Source organism: Gymnodraco acuticeps, unplaced genomic scaffold (genome assembly GCF_902827175.1).
Source record: "Gymnodraco acuticeps unplaced genomic scaffold, fGymAcu1.1, whole genome shotgun sequence".
In the NCBI taxonomy this organism is placed as follows: domain Eukaryota; kingdom Metazoa; phylum Chordata; class Actinopteri; order Perciformes; family Bathydraconidae; genus Gymnodraco; species Gymnodraco acuticeps.
Window position 1 is genome coordinate 54807 of NW_022989767.1, and position 14965 is coordinate 69771.

At 40.1% G+C, this 14965-nt stretch overlaps 1 protein-coding gene across 4 annotated transcripts; it reads left to right on the forward strand.

Moving 5' to 3' along the window:
- Nucleotides 1–1359: 1359 nt before the first annotated feature.
- Nucleotides 1360–10392, forward strand: LOC117546329. Of its 4 annotated transcripts, none has more exons than XM_034216534.1 (12): nucleotides 1361–1829; nucleotides 2846–2900; nucleotides 5104–5306; nucleotides 5477–5588; nucleotides 5980–6128; nucleotides 6290–6343; nucleotides 7060–7116; nucleotides 7535–7594; nucleotides 7954–8108; nucleotides 8664–8893; nucleotides 9349–9508; nucleotides 10035–10392. In XM_034216534.1, the coding sequence occupies exons 3-9, from the start codon at nucleotides 5105–5107 to the stop codon at nucleotides 8103–8105; spliced, it is 786 nt and encodes a 261-aa protein (XP_034072425.1). In that variant the 5' UTR covers nucleotides 1361–1829; nucleotides 2846–2900; nucleotide 5104; the 3' UTR covers nucleotides 8106–8108; nucleotides 8664–8893; nucleotides 9349–9508; nucleotides 10035–10392. The 4 variants fall into 4 exon arrangements, with proteins under 4 accessions (XP_034072403.1, XP_034072425.1, XP_034072431.1 ...); XM_034216540.1 differs by having other exon boundaries at nucleotides 2846–2895; XM_034216512.1 differs by lacking the exons at nucleotides 5980–6128; nucleotides 6290–6343; nucleotides 7060–7116; ... (3 more) ...; nucleotides 9349–9508; nucleotides 10035–10392 and having other exon boundaries at nucleotides 1360–1829; nucleotides 2846–5306; nucleotides 5477–5531.
- The last annotated feature ends 4573 nt before the right edge of the window (nucleotides 10393–14965 follow it).

The following is a 14965-nucleotide window of genomic DNA, read 5'->3' on the forward strand; positions in this document are numbered from 1 at the left end:
TTAGTACATATCTGACATTAACGATTAAACACATGTGTGCATTCTTTATAAATGCAAACCGAGTCAAGCCGACTCCGGAGGTGGCGGTATGCACCTTAAAGTTGTTTGCAATCCGCCAAAAAACCGAGAGAAGAAGAAGAAGACGAAGCCGACTCCGAGCTGTCCGACTTCAGGCGAGCTTTTTGAGACCTCCCCCGGCTGCGATCGGCTATTCTCGTCTACTTTCGAGGCGAGCCGCAACGCGTCTCAAACAAGCCTACTATCCGGTGAATATTGCGTGTGGACCGAAGCTTTTTTGCGATTGCGTTTGCGTTAATCCTATGCGTTTAGCCGACTATTTTTCTTAGCGGATGCATGTCAATTTAAATCAATACAACTATTTTTTAAATCAATAAAAACATTTTCTAAATCCATAAAAGCATTTCAATTAATATTGGGAGTCATGTCGTTACTTTGTTGAGAATGTGGCCATGTAATAAGCGGGATAATTTGCAGCGACTTGTTCCTTATGGGGAAAATAATACCCTTCATGCCGATCAAGATCCCTCCGCTACGCGTCGGGATCCTGACCTGCCGACGAGGCTCCATTAAAATATAAATATTTTTTAGTGAATTACTGAGTTTAGGCACCTTAATAACGTTTTAATGAAGTTGAATACAGTATATTCATATTTGTCAGTGATTTCATGTCAATTGTGTGTGTGTGTGTGTGTGTGTGTGTGTGTGTGTGTGTGTGTGTGTGTGTGTGTGTGTGTGTGTGTGTGTGTGTGTGTGTGTGTGTGTGTGTGTGTGTGTGTGTGTGTGTGTGTGTGTGTGTGTGTGTGTGTGTGTGTGTGTGTGTGTGTGAATCTGGCCTTTTTGTATGTATACATCACATTGCCTTTAAATGCCTTTCAAGGTTCACAAACTTCTGATGATTAAATGAAAACCTAACTTGCTTTAATCTTCTTATGTGCAGCCTCAGCTTCCTTGTCAGGATAGTGTTTGCCATAAGTGTCTCACACACACTCGCACACACACACACAGGTATGCTCATTTTACTCTTCAGGTTGCTTTGTGATAAATCATACCGATCCATATTGTCTAAATTCACTGAGCAAGGCTACAGTTTTCAGGTATGCAAGCTGACTCCGAGACCTTTTAGCAAACACCTCCCATGTATTCAAGAAAGGGTTCGCACACAATTAAAGAAAGCCTCTGCAGTGAATTAAAGGAATTACAGTGCAGCTGATTCTGCTCAACATTTATGCGTCTGCACTTCGGTTTTCTCCAGATACATACAATTGAAAAGCATTACATTCTTTACTAAATGTGCTTTATTGTCTGGGTGGCATTGTCCACATAACATACCCAGATAGCAAAAGATATTAATTCAACATTGGATTTTGGTTAGATTGGTTATTTTTGGTTGAGGTTGAAAAATCAATGTTGATTCGATGTGTTTTTACAAATACCATTTCAACGTTTGAAAAAATGTTGTTGAATCAATGTAATATAGATGCCGGTTTTTCAACGTTGAAATTCCCTACATTGAATTGACATTGTTTCAACGTGTGGCGCTATCCCCTCTCGGGCGAGATCATGATCCAGCGTCGGAGGCGGGGTCTGGTTCTTTCCTATGAGAGCTGCTGTGCATGAAGACAAAATGGCCCAAGTTTTGAGAGAGCGAAACGTCACAGATTACCCGTCATGCCTGTTGCACGTTGCACGTTGCACTTAATCTTGAAAGCACGTTGGTCACGTGAAAGAGCGAAAGAGGGTGTGGAGGAAGGCAGGCAGTTCAGTTGCCGTCAAGCCGCCTGAAGAGAAGAGACAGATATCACAAATCGGTAAGAAATGTAACGTGACCGTTGTGCATGCCTACTCTATATGTTCACCTCAGTTACACCCTGTTATGTTTTTTTAGGCTATTCAGAGCGCAAAAGTGGGAACTAATTACTTATAATAATATATATCATCAACGAATTTAACGTCGTTCATCCCATGACGCAGTTGATATTTTATTGCCCTGACTAGCACCTAGCTAACGCAGCGCTAGCTAACATAATCTGACATTAAACTCTACCATCCTACAGAAATTACATAAAGTGTCCACTGATGCAGTCAAGCTAAAGCATTATTTAGGATATTTGGGTGAAATTGTGCATATTTTTTGTTATAATATAGCCTATATCATAAATTAATTAAACAGTTCATCGCATGACGCAGTTGATATTTTCTTGCCCTGGCTAGCACCTAGCTAACGCAGCAGATACACTAGCTAACACAATCTGACATTAAACTCTACCATCCTACTAGGGATGCCAGCGATTAATCTATTATTCGTTACAGTCTCCATAATCGAAGATTATTTTTAAAATTCGATTTTATTTATATATTTTTTTATTATTTATGTTTTTTTGTTTTTTTTCTGGCTTAGTTTCAACCAAAATATAGACTAATAATAGTAATAGTATTAATAATTGTAAATGGCCATTGGTCACAACACCAGTTTTGACTGTAAAACTTGGAGGAAGCCAGCAGCGCAGACTGCTGCTGCAGCTTGCTACACACCGACCCCGCCGATTTTGATCATGGTCAGTTTCTGGCATCCCTACATCCTACAGAAATTACATCAAAGTTGGTCTGATACAGTCAAGCTAAAGCATCATATAGGATATTTGGGTAAAATGTATGTCCTAGGGGTCCTGGACTCCTGGTTGAAGACCCATGGAATAAAACGTGTAATTCTAGGGAATTTCGTCAGTACAGTTATATTTGCATTGCACCAGGAGGCTGATATATATTTGTACTGTTAGTTTATGCATACTGATTTTTAATCTGCTTTGTTTTCCTCCATTTTCAGGATTATACTACAAGACGAGTCAAGGGGATCACTGCAATACACAAGGCCAAGTAAAGTAATTATAGCAGTGCCACCTCTCTTTACCTAAGATGGCTTCTTATTGGTCTAAAAGACGTAGAGTCATCAGAACTGTAAGGGACATGGAGAAAGATATCCTTAAGGAATACGAGGAAACTCTTTATAATAACAAGTCACATTTAGACCCCTGTGTGAATAGGGAACCACCCTTCAGAATCTCACACGTTTCCCAACTAGATACACCACTAGCTTCCCATGTACACATGGAAAATGATCATACTGATGGTAGTTTAGCTGGAGATGATGACGTTGAATCAGATCATGTACAAATGGGAAATGATCATACTGATGGTAGTGTGGCTGGGAATGTTGAATCAGATTCTGACTCCGACAGCCATGACGAGCATCAGCTTAGTCAGGATCTGCTTATGAGGAGCCTAAGATATTGGGCAACATCCTACTCAATCAATCTGGTTGCTTTGTCTGCTCTGCTGTCCATCTTAAAGCTTTTTCACCCTATGCTCCCTAAGGATGGAAGAACTCTGCTTAGAACACAACATGATGTTGCAACCACTCAAATGCAAGGTGGCGAGTACTACCATTTTGGATTGGTGCAAGGGATACTTTCACGATTGAAATGTTTGAGTTTACCAGTGAGCCTCAGAACTCTTACTTTACAGTTCAACATAGATGGTCTCCCTCTCTTTAAGAGTTCAAGACTTCAATTCTGGCCTATACTTGCAATTCTGAAATGTGATTATACTAAGTCCCCATTTATTGTCGGTATCTTTTGTGCTTTAAGCAAGCCCAAGTGTGTTGTTGAGTATCTGCAGCAATTTATTAGCGACCTTAAAAATGTACTGGCTAATGGCGTTGTTCATAATGGTAACCGATTGAAAGTACTGGTTTCCTCATTTGTGTGTGATGCTCCAGCCAGAGCCTACGTTAAGAATATCAAGTCACATAATGGCTATTCAGGGTGTGACAAGTGTGATCAACATGGTGTGTGGAGGAAGAAAATGACTTATCCTGAAACAAATGTCAGGCTCAGGACAGACTCAAGTTATTGTGATATGATTGATGAAGAACATCACTTGAAACAGACACTCAGTCCTTTAACAGGGACAGTAAAGATGGTTTCTTCATTCCCAATAGATTATATGCACCTCTGTTGTCTTGGTGTGATGAGAAAACTGTTGAATATGTGGTTAAAGGGCAATCTAGCCACTAGGCTTCCTTCACAAACTGTTAACAGTATATCAAGCAAACTGCTGGGGTTACATTCCCACACCCCTTGTGAATTCAATCGCAAGCCAAGGGGTTTGAATGAGCTGGATCGTTGGAAAGCTACAGAGCTCCGATCCTTCATACTGTACTGGGGCCCTGTAGTTCTGAAGGATTGCCTTCCCAGTGAGATTTATGACAACTTTATGTTGTTTTCAGTGGCCATGTATTTGTTTTTGTCTCCTGGAATTTCTGGCCAAAAGGTTGAATTAGCGCATAGATTGATGATTTCCTTTGTGGAACACTTTGGACAGTTGTATGGCAGGGATCAGATTGTGTTCAGTGTACACCAGCTTATACATTTAGCCGATGAATACAAACAATTTGGACCTTTAGATAATGTTTCAGGATTCCCTTTTGAGAATTATCTTGGCCAAATAAAGCATCTTTTACGCAAGCCACACCAACCTCTACAACAGGTGGTCAAAAGGTTGTCAGAACAGCCACGTTGTGAGGTTCCATTACCAACAGATGAACCAGTCTTACAGAAAATCCACACTGATGGTCCACTCCCTCAACATTTCGGTGTTGCTGTACAGTACACAAAGGTCTCCAGTAGTCGTTTTACTTTGTCTACAAAGCAGGGGGATAATTGTATTGAGGTGGGACATAGTATTGCAGTAGTGCAGAATATAGTCCAGGAAGAAGATGAGGTATATGTGATCTACAAAAGGTTCAGACACCAAGAATCATATTACACTTATCCCTGCGAGTCCTCATGCATAGGTACATACAAGGTTAGAGAGTTGTGTGACAATATCGGGGTTGGTAAACTTGGATGTATCAAACGTAAATGTGTTCTGTATCCAGAGTCAGAAGGAAATGGCCTCATAGCTATTCCAATAGCTCATATGCAGTAGCATACCGCTCATACTGCTGGGCGAGTAAATGACATCTTATGATTTATGAGCAGGTTTTTTTTTAATCATTTACATTATTTCCTTTATTGTATACAGAATGGAAAGGGAGGTGGTGCTTTGGGCCGTTGTACTTTTTCCAAATGGCGGAGCTGCAACAGTTCTTGCCAGCTGGTTCAGTCTAAAGGAAGGTAAATTGTTATGGCCCCCAAAAAACATGTATTTGAAGGCCCTTAAAGAACACATGACGGCCCATAAAGGATGGACCACATATGCGAATGTCCGGCTCTTGATTACTTGTGGTAAGTAGTCACTGCATTACTATTGTCTATTTTCAAGTATATAGGTATCCACACGTTTTATGGATGGCAGTTTGAATGTGTGTGGTGCCATACCACATATGACATATGTGTCACAAGTGAGACTAGTCAGTAAAATGTCATCCTATTATTTTATGCTTTTTCTTTTACAGACTCATTGGAAAAGGCCAAACGATACGAAGAAAAGTATGTGAATACTGGATGTCCAACCACTGATCTGAGCTCTGAGGACGAAGCAGGTGCACGTGGGAAAAGAAGAGTAAGGTACAGTTGAATTCCTGTAGGAGGTCAGGTTCCATGTCTGGCCTGACTTTAACCCTTATCAAACAACGTCGCATTGATAAGAACCAGTATGCGTGCATAGGCAGGAACCAAAAGAACCCAACCGCTCATAAGATGCAATGGAAAAGTGGTCACAGCACTCCCAGTGTGGAGGAAGCAGGCTTAGGATGTTTACTTTGATCGCTCCCTCTTGAAATATATAATCCTTGGTTTCTGTGTAAACAATAAGTAAAAACCCCACCTCCAGTCCTGTGATAGACTAGTGTCATCTCTGTGTACCTGTACGTCAAGCGGCCTCATTCTACAGAAATGGGCCATGGGGCAAATTAGTTCAATTAATGGGAATGTTGAATGTTTCATTTTTATTTTCCAGACCAAATCCTGTGTACATGGAGTCAGATGGGGAGTCAGAAACCAGCTGTGTGAAGAGAAGATTTGCCAAGCCACCTGATGTTCATTGTCCTACAGTGCTCCCAGAATCCAGCCAGTACCCCTCAGGACCAACCCCAAATGCAAGCAGTGGTATGTCATTACTTATTAAAATGGCAGGAACAATATGTAATTGCATGTGAGCTTTAATTTACAAGCATTTAGTTCCTCCAACAATACATTCAAACATCAGTCATGTGATATGTGTTCAAAAGTTACAGCATCCATTATTCCTGTCTTTTGTTCCCTTTTAGCCTCTGGAGGAAGCCACTCGGAGGATGTTCTGTCAATTCACCAGGCTGACAATGGTAAGTGAACCACTTCACACTAGGGATCGACCGATATGGCTTTTTCAAGGCCGATACCGATTATTAGTAATCAACGAGACCGATAACCGATATTTGGAACCGATATACATTTGCAGTAATATCAGAAAATCTTGGTCTCAAAATGTAGAATAACACAAACTCCAACACAACTTCTTTGAAATGCCTTTTTATGTTTGCTGAACTTTTCAACATCTTAAAACTGGTTTCCTCTCTGTACCCTGAGTAAAGTCAATGAAATAGAAATAAAATGAAAACTACTAAAACTTGTTCTGAACTTCTGATATTTGAGTCTCACTCATTTAGTAGTCCCAATTCAGCAGCACCAGATTGTGGTGCAGAAAGCAGAGTTGCTGCGAGGCTCCACTAGCAATCCCCCCCCTCACAGTTTATCCGCTGCGAGACGCTACCCTGTGTAACTGGGAAACTGATAGAATTGGATCGGGACATTGCTTGTGTACAGAGTGGTGACTGCAACCAGAGAAACGGCCGCATCAGATCCAAAGTTTTATCGGCAATTTGATTTAAAAAAAAAAAAAAAAAAAGGCCGATAGCGATAATCTGTAAAATGCGGAATATCGGTCTGGATAATCGGTCGACCCCTACTTCACACTACTACCTCCGGGCGGACAGTATGTAAATGTGCTTTGTCCGAGTTACAGCATTCATAGTTCATGTTGTGTGTTCTCTCATTGTAGGCTTTTGTGGAAGCTATTTGGCGGAGTTGGACCAGTCAATGGACCACTGTAATGATGGTAAGAAAACTAATGGTGTAAAAGTCAGGCACATTCATGTGGCTGCCGATGACAATTTATTCAGGACACCGGAAATATGACCCAATGTTTCAGTCTCTCCGAAACGTTGGTCATATTTTCTGTATCCTGAATAAATTGTCATCGGCAGCCACTTGAGTGCACCCCTCGTTATGAAGTAGACTAATAGGCTATTATGTCTTTTATCTTTGGATCACAGGAATTATCAGCACCTTAGGTGGGAAACTATTCTTTAATTACTCACTCTGTAGCCAAGTGTGTTCATCCCTCAGGTCTCCTTTATCTAAAGTTGGAAAGTAACTATATGGGGCTAGCTAGGTGCAATTGCTATATGGTGCTCATGGATAACAACTTTAATAGTGCTCATTTGCCTTATTTAGTTATTTCTCTCTTTTTCTAGGATTGCCAACATATAACTCCAGCCCCTACCACGCTATGCCATTAGAGAAAGCAAGGAATGGTATGTATTTCTCATCTTAAATGTTGTTTTTTTTTGGAAAATTCCCAAATTCATGTTCAATATAAAGAATGAATAGCAGCTCAGTGGCCTCGTGGTTAGTGTCCGCCCTGAGATTGGGAGGTTGTGAGTTTGATCGCCGACCGAGTCATACCAATGACTGTTAAAAATGGTACCCGATATCTCCCTGCTTGGCACTCAGTATCAAGGGTTGGATTGGGTTAAGTCCCTGCGACATACTAGCATCATGTCCAGGGGGTGTACTTGTACATCATGCTGCGGAAACAGGATATCGGCTCCTATGGGCCAATGGTTCTCATGGCTTACTTATAAACAATTAATAATGGTGTCTTGTCTTTTAGACGGCGGTGCCAGCTATGCACATGGCTCAAGATTAGCTGACTTCAGCGCACTGGGCTTGGCTCACCTGACCCCGCAGCACCCATCCCACCCCCTTCAGCTCCAGAAACACCACGGGGGAGATTATATGGAGAGGAATCAAGCAGAGTGTTGAAAGGCAAGTATCATTTTCTGAGCAGGTTCTTAACCGTACTGATGCCTTCTGAATTGAGAAACCTATCCCTTGTGACTTTCCCATCTTTTCATGTTTTTTGTCATGGTGTTAAGGCTTAAAATGTAAGCACTTAAACCTGCACTATGTAACCTTTTTGTGATTACAATGTTATTTTGTCCAATCTGTATGGTAGTGTTAATACAATATAACTTAAAATTGGGGTGGTTGATTTTGGTCTCCCTGCTCTTCTATTGAGACATTTAGATCCTTTATCTAGGTGAGACATGACCTTGGTTTGACAAAAATTATGACTTTATGGTCAATTTCTCCCCCGAGCAAGCAGGCAGGCTCTATAAACTCAGTGGTAAATATTTCAGCAGTTGTGCTGGAGACCTGTGTTCAAATCCAGGGTAAATAGGAAAGTTACATAGTGCAGCTTTAATGGTTACTGTTGGCAAACACTTATCAGTGAGTTACTTAGTGTCATTCTAAATTATTGGAAATTAAAAATCTATCCTTGAAATGTAAATTAAAACCTTTATTTTTTTAATTTTCAAGACATTGCTGCCATGAGAACCACGAAGATGCTTACCGAGCTATGTATGGAGGTGAAGCAGATCTCACGTGACATTAACTTTATAAAGACGGAACTTGCTAAACTAAACATTCATGGAGCTGGACCAGAGTCACAAGAAGACAACTTCCCCATAATGCTTCCACTCACCAACGAGGAGAAGTTTGATGAGACTGAAGCTGCTTTGAGGGAGGAAGCAGTCCGTCGAAAGATGGTGAACAATTTTTACACAAAGCATTTTCTCTATAATCTGTCGAGGCTTCTAATATTTTCTGTATGCATTTGCAGGTATCCTGTGGATCCTTATAAGTTTTAAAAGTCTTACATTTCTTGTTTGAAATCTTAAGGGCTTATGTCTGGAATTGTAGGAGTGGATGCATTACATTTCTTTTTCACTTGGATGTGTGTTTGACAGAAATATTGTAAAAATACGCCTCGCGAATCACGATAATATTTTTCTTAATCAATATTTGACCATTTCTTAGGATTGCCAATTTGGTTGTTGGCATTGTTTGTCGATTAGTTTGGACACAGTAGTGGTCTTATTTCTTCCTTAGAGGTAATACAAATGTGTTCAAATTCATTACATTTGTATTTATTTATAAATGAGAAGATGTCTATTTACATAGTACACTGTAGCACACTAATCATTTTCTCTCGTCTGTTAAGATTACCCGCCTGGCATTAGTCGGAGGGACCAACTCGGAAAATATGATCCGGCGAATGCTATCCGCTGCCATGACAAACAGTCTAGCCTGCATCTTCAACTGGGTGGGAAAGGGAGAGAAGAGGGCCTTCAAGGACACGCTGATAAAGGACTGCATGTTTGGTGAGCCTGCACCTCAAAATACTAGGTTTACTACTTTACAACAGATTTGGCAAATATTGAATTTAATTCATAAGTCTTTTACATTTCTTTCTCAAGTTGATAAGAATGGATGCAAAATGCATCCATTCTTATCCTTATCTTCATATAAGTGGTCCTCATTAATGCTCATAATAGGATGGCAGCATTTCTGTCTACTCGCTCTGCATCTCAAAGGTGGGCTGTGGACATTTCAGAAACCTGCCTACCAGTGACATTATTCCTAGCTAATTGGAAATGACCATTGATGATGTCACTGATGGGCACGTTTCTGAACTGTCCACTACCGTCCTCTGAGACACAGAGCGAGTAGACAGAAATGAGTAATAGTGTGAATCAATTATATGAAGATGTGGTTGATGGGTGAATTGCTCAATTAAGGCCGCCTGAAAACCTAGTACACTAAACAGTACACACTGGAACGCATCCATTGCAGCTTTCTTCTTCTTATTATTTCAATAAACAAAAAATGTAACTTCTTTTTTTTCAGCTGCTGCTCGTCAATTTGACCGCAGGCTGACGGAATTGACATTCAGGGTTGGAGTGCAGAAGTGGCTACGTTACGCACCGGAGAGGAATGGCGGTGTACCAAGGAAAAAATAGTTAAACAGACATTGTTTAAAGTTGGGGTGTTTTCGTTCATGTTGAACTGGGGTCTTATAGATCTGAGTTTATAGTTAAGACTGCCTTTCCACCGAGTATGACAACCCTGTTTGCAGTTGCCAGGTTTTTATGTCATCTGGAGTTTCAGAGCAAATATAATTTGAACTACAGTTGATGGCCAGATCATTGTCTCTAAGGAGCTTCCTCCACTTAAAGGTCCCATGTCATGCTTTCCCGGTTATTACCCGTCCCCTTGTGTGTTATGTAGCTTTTTCTGCATGTAAATGGTCTGCAGAGTCAGAAACCCTCAAAGTACACCCTGTAGCGAGTAAAACTCTAACACAGAGAAGACCTGTCTGTGCTGCCCCAGAACTTCTTCCTGAGTAAAGTGACGTAACGGGCATAGTGGGGTAACACACACACTCTCACTCAGCCTTATCTTTTCTCAGCTGCGGCTCCGTGGATTTACACACACAGCCTGGCTGTGAGTGTGTGTCTGTGTGCTCAGGCTGAGTTCCTGTGTCTCGCTGATGTACAGCTGTAACGGTGGTGAACCTCAGTGATTATGTGTTACAATGGTGTTAGCAACCAGAAAATGACACCAGTAATGACAAACTGATGAGAATGCTGCGTGGGGTCTGGGTACCGTGTTGGCGGGATGTTGCGGGGCTCGCTGCTCGGCTCGAGGAGCAGACAGTGTGAGCTGGATTACTGGTGTTGTTTCCTGGTTGCTGCGTGAAGTCTGTGAGACAGCGAGACACAGAGGAACTCAGCCTGAGCACACAGACACACACTCACAGCCACGGATGAGAAAAGATAAGGCTGAGTGAGAGTGTGTGTGTCACACCACTATGCCCGTTACGTCACTTTACTGAGGAAGAAGTTCTGGGGCAGCATAGACAGGTCTTCTCTGTTAGTTTTACTCGCTACAGGGTGTACTTTGAGGGTTTGTGACTCTGCAGACCGTTTACATGCAGAAAAAGCTACATAACACACAAGGGGACGGGTGATAACCAGGAAAGCATGACATGGGACCTTAAGAGACAATGTTTTTCGTGCTTGTGGACAAAAGATGTTAAAGATGTTCATATCATTGAATCTGAATAAATAACTGAATAAGTAATTGGCTCTTTTTTTTTTTGTTCATTTTAGTTTATTTTCAATGTCCGACATCAATTGCAATCTTCAGCATGACAATATCTCAATGTTGATTCAATGACTTTTTGCAATCTGATAATAACATTGTTTCAATGTATAATGCAATGCATAATATAGTTGAATCAATGTTGATCCAATTCTACATTCTTTCAATGTTGATCATATCGTAATTGAATCAAGGTTGATTCATTGTTGGGATTGGTTGAAAATTCAATGTTGTTTCAATGTTGATCATAACGTAATTGAATCAAGGTTGATTCAATGTTGGGATTGGTTGAAAATTCAATGTTGTTTCAATGCTGATCATAACGAGCACATTCACTATTGTTTCAATGTCTGACTTCAATGTTGAACACAATCTTCAGCGTGACCATATCTCAATGTTGATTCAATGACTTTTTGCTATCTGGGTATGTTGTGTATCCATCTTTACACGTTTAAAGGCTCATATCTGTGGCTGTGGCGCAGTGGGTAGTGCTTTGGTGTTCGGATCAGGGGATCACAGGCAGGGTTGGGAGGGTTACTTTGTAAATGTAATCAGTTACTGATTACTGATTACATGGCTCTGAAAGTAATCCGAATACAGTTACAGTTACGTGTCTTAAAAAACGTAATATCTCCGGAAATATCTCCGGAGGACAACAGCAAATCTAAGAAGACACTGTAAGGGTTTTAAATGAAATAGAGAACAAGATGCCAAGAAGAAGCTGAAGAAGAAGCAGAGGCCAAAAAGAGAAGACAAAGACAAATGAAGAAGGAAAAGACAGATGACAGATTCTTCTTAGCCACTTGGGGGCAGCAAAACAACCGTCACCACCTTAATAGTGAGGTTGTACTGTGATATTGAATAAAAAATATAAGAATAATTTAAATTCATCCTCAGCGAAATCGAGTTTTGTGAAAAAAAATGAAGATACATTAAAAACTAATTATTAAAATATTCAAACGAGCACAATAAGTTAAAGTAAGACGTCCAATAAAAGATAAATACAATAAAAACATTTATATAAAATATTCATTAAAAAAATTCCAATAAAGATCAAATAAAATAAAGTAAATCTATTTAAATACCTTTGAAAAAAAGGGCACATTGTACTACAATAAAAACCATGATTATACAACAAATACAGTGGTGTATTAGGATTATTATAATAGTGCTGAATTGCACAATTTGAATTTCTATGGAAATCATCATATCAATACAGTAAAGTAATGTACTTGTTATCCAAATTGTTATCTCTCGTCATCCTCCCCATGTTTTAAAAGGCTGACATGCACTCGTCATCAGTCCGTCTATATCCCCTTGTTCATTTGATTTTCCATGTGTCAGCGCTTCGCTTGGTTTCCTCTGCTCTTTACATGTCCAATAACAGCGACTCTGTTTGTCTGCGGCTCATTAGACAAAAGAGCTCTTGAGATTGTTTCTGCGTCCTCTTCCTCTAAGAGTGTGTTCCCACGCACATTGTCTTACCTACTTTGAAGCTTCTTGCATAATTTGTCTAGCTGATTGTGGCTCTTTCTGCCACATGGATGAGCACAATCACACGCTGAGGCAACAACTCCTGCAGTAGTTCGTACTGATAGCAGCATGTTGGTGTTAATGTGTCCATGGTAGGACTACACTTTCTATTTCTGAAGCATATTAAAAGTAAAACAATGGATGGTGATCCTGCGGTGTAGGAATATGACTAATTTATAAGTGTTTGTGTTGATATTTCTACACAGTCTCACAAAAAACATGTAATAGCTAATAGCTAATAGCTAATACCTCTCAAGACGTGACATGGATACAATATTTTGTAAAAAAAAAACATGGAGATCAAATAATCTTCGTAATATCTATCAAACTATGGATCCTACACATCCACTGGACATAGATTCTGAAAGTACAATATAAACTTCTCGTTACAAATGTAATCAAAAATTATAATGGCCAAACTATCCTACAATTTAGGATTTTCCACTAAAAATAAATCGGGTGTCCGCCATGTTTTTTTTTCTCATGCTGGGAAAGTTTACGTGACAAAAATATTGTGTCCATGTCACGTCTTGAGAGGGTTATTTGTGAATATACTACGTTTTGCCCTGTGGAGTGGCGGTTCTAGACCAATTTGACTGGGGGGGCCACTGGGGGGCCAGTTATTTTCTGAGGGGGGCACAATAAATGCAGGACGAAAAAGAGAACTAGACAGTATGAAGTAATTGTGCATAAGAAAACAATGCAATACAGTTATTGGTATTTGTTTCAGTACACTTATTTATTTCAGATAGATCTTATAGTTATTACTGTTAGCTTCAGCTTAAGTTATAGTGCAATGTTTGCACTAACACATTTAACATTTAAAAAAAACACTTGTCATTGTTAGGGGGCACTGGCCCCCCCCCTGCCCCCCCTAGAACCGCCCCTGTGTGGACCAACGTAGCTATTACACGTTTTTTTGTGAGACTGGGTTGGATATTTTGAGAGCAGCTCGAGAGGTAAAAGTCAGAAGAGGATGAAAGAAGTCCCGCTGACATGACCAGAGGAAAACAAACACAACAGCAGCGAATCAAATATTAAAAAAGAGGTGTGAGGAAGGGAGGGAAGAAGCTGTGAGGTGAACCTGCATTGAGATCAGAACACACTCATTTAATCTCTTCAGCATCATTTCATGTTACAGGAAAAGTTAACAATACATGGCTACGTATTGAAAGCGTAAAATGTATGAGAAAAGAAGCTTATAGATTATGGCTGTGTACACTGGCTTTATCTCAAAATGAACTCCACAGACTACAGTGTCTGAACCCAAAATGTAAAGCAAACAGTTTGTGGGTCAGACTCGGGTCGAGCGGTTCCCTCTCCGATGCTTCGGGGACATGCATCAGTCAGGAAGTTAATGTCAGATATTGATGCTTTGAGGGCTTTTATGTCCAAATGCAGGCCGATCTGACAGCTGGCTGTGATGAACACAAAGGAGGACGGATGGAACAAAGGAGAGGAAGAAGAGGAAGGCAACAATTCCCAAAACAGAGAGAAAAATGGAAGTCGCAAGAGAATGAGAAAGGGAGAGAAATGGCAGCTAACAGGATGAATTACATAACAATTTACCGTATAAAAACTATAAGAATGTAGTGTTGTCACGATACCAACATTTTGGTTTCAATACCAAGTCAAGAATTGCGATTCCGATTCTTTTTCGATACTTTTCTTAAAAAAAGGGAAACAGTCGTAAATGTAATTATTGGGCTTTATTTCACACCAGAACCATAACACAAACTTTTAAACAATGAGAACAATAAACAAAATAAATGACAAGAATTCGTATTAAATAAAATCATCTCAAACAACTTTTTTGTTTTATATTTTATTAACATGTAATAGTACAGTAATATAAATAATTATTGACAAAATGTACATTGCTGTTAGCCACATTGGTAAGTTAGCTAAAAAGATAGCCATATTAGACAGTTATCATTTCCATTAATTGCCTCGTCAAACTACGAAAAGGTTCGTTTGTCACAAAATAAATTACACTTGTTTCACATTTGCTAACCTGTCAGTCTTTACATTCTTTAAACAGCTCTGGATGCCGGTCGGCGAGGTGCTTAGCCATGGTTGATGTGTTGGCTCCCTTGGTTTGCAGGGATCTAAAACATGTCTTACAGACAGGCCTCGTGGTG

Coding starts and splice junctions, on each gene's coding strand:
- LOC117546329 (XM_034216512.1), top strand. CDS start 2,935: ATGGCTTCTTATTGGTCTAAAAGACGTAGAGTCATCAGAACTGTAAGG.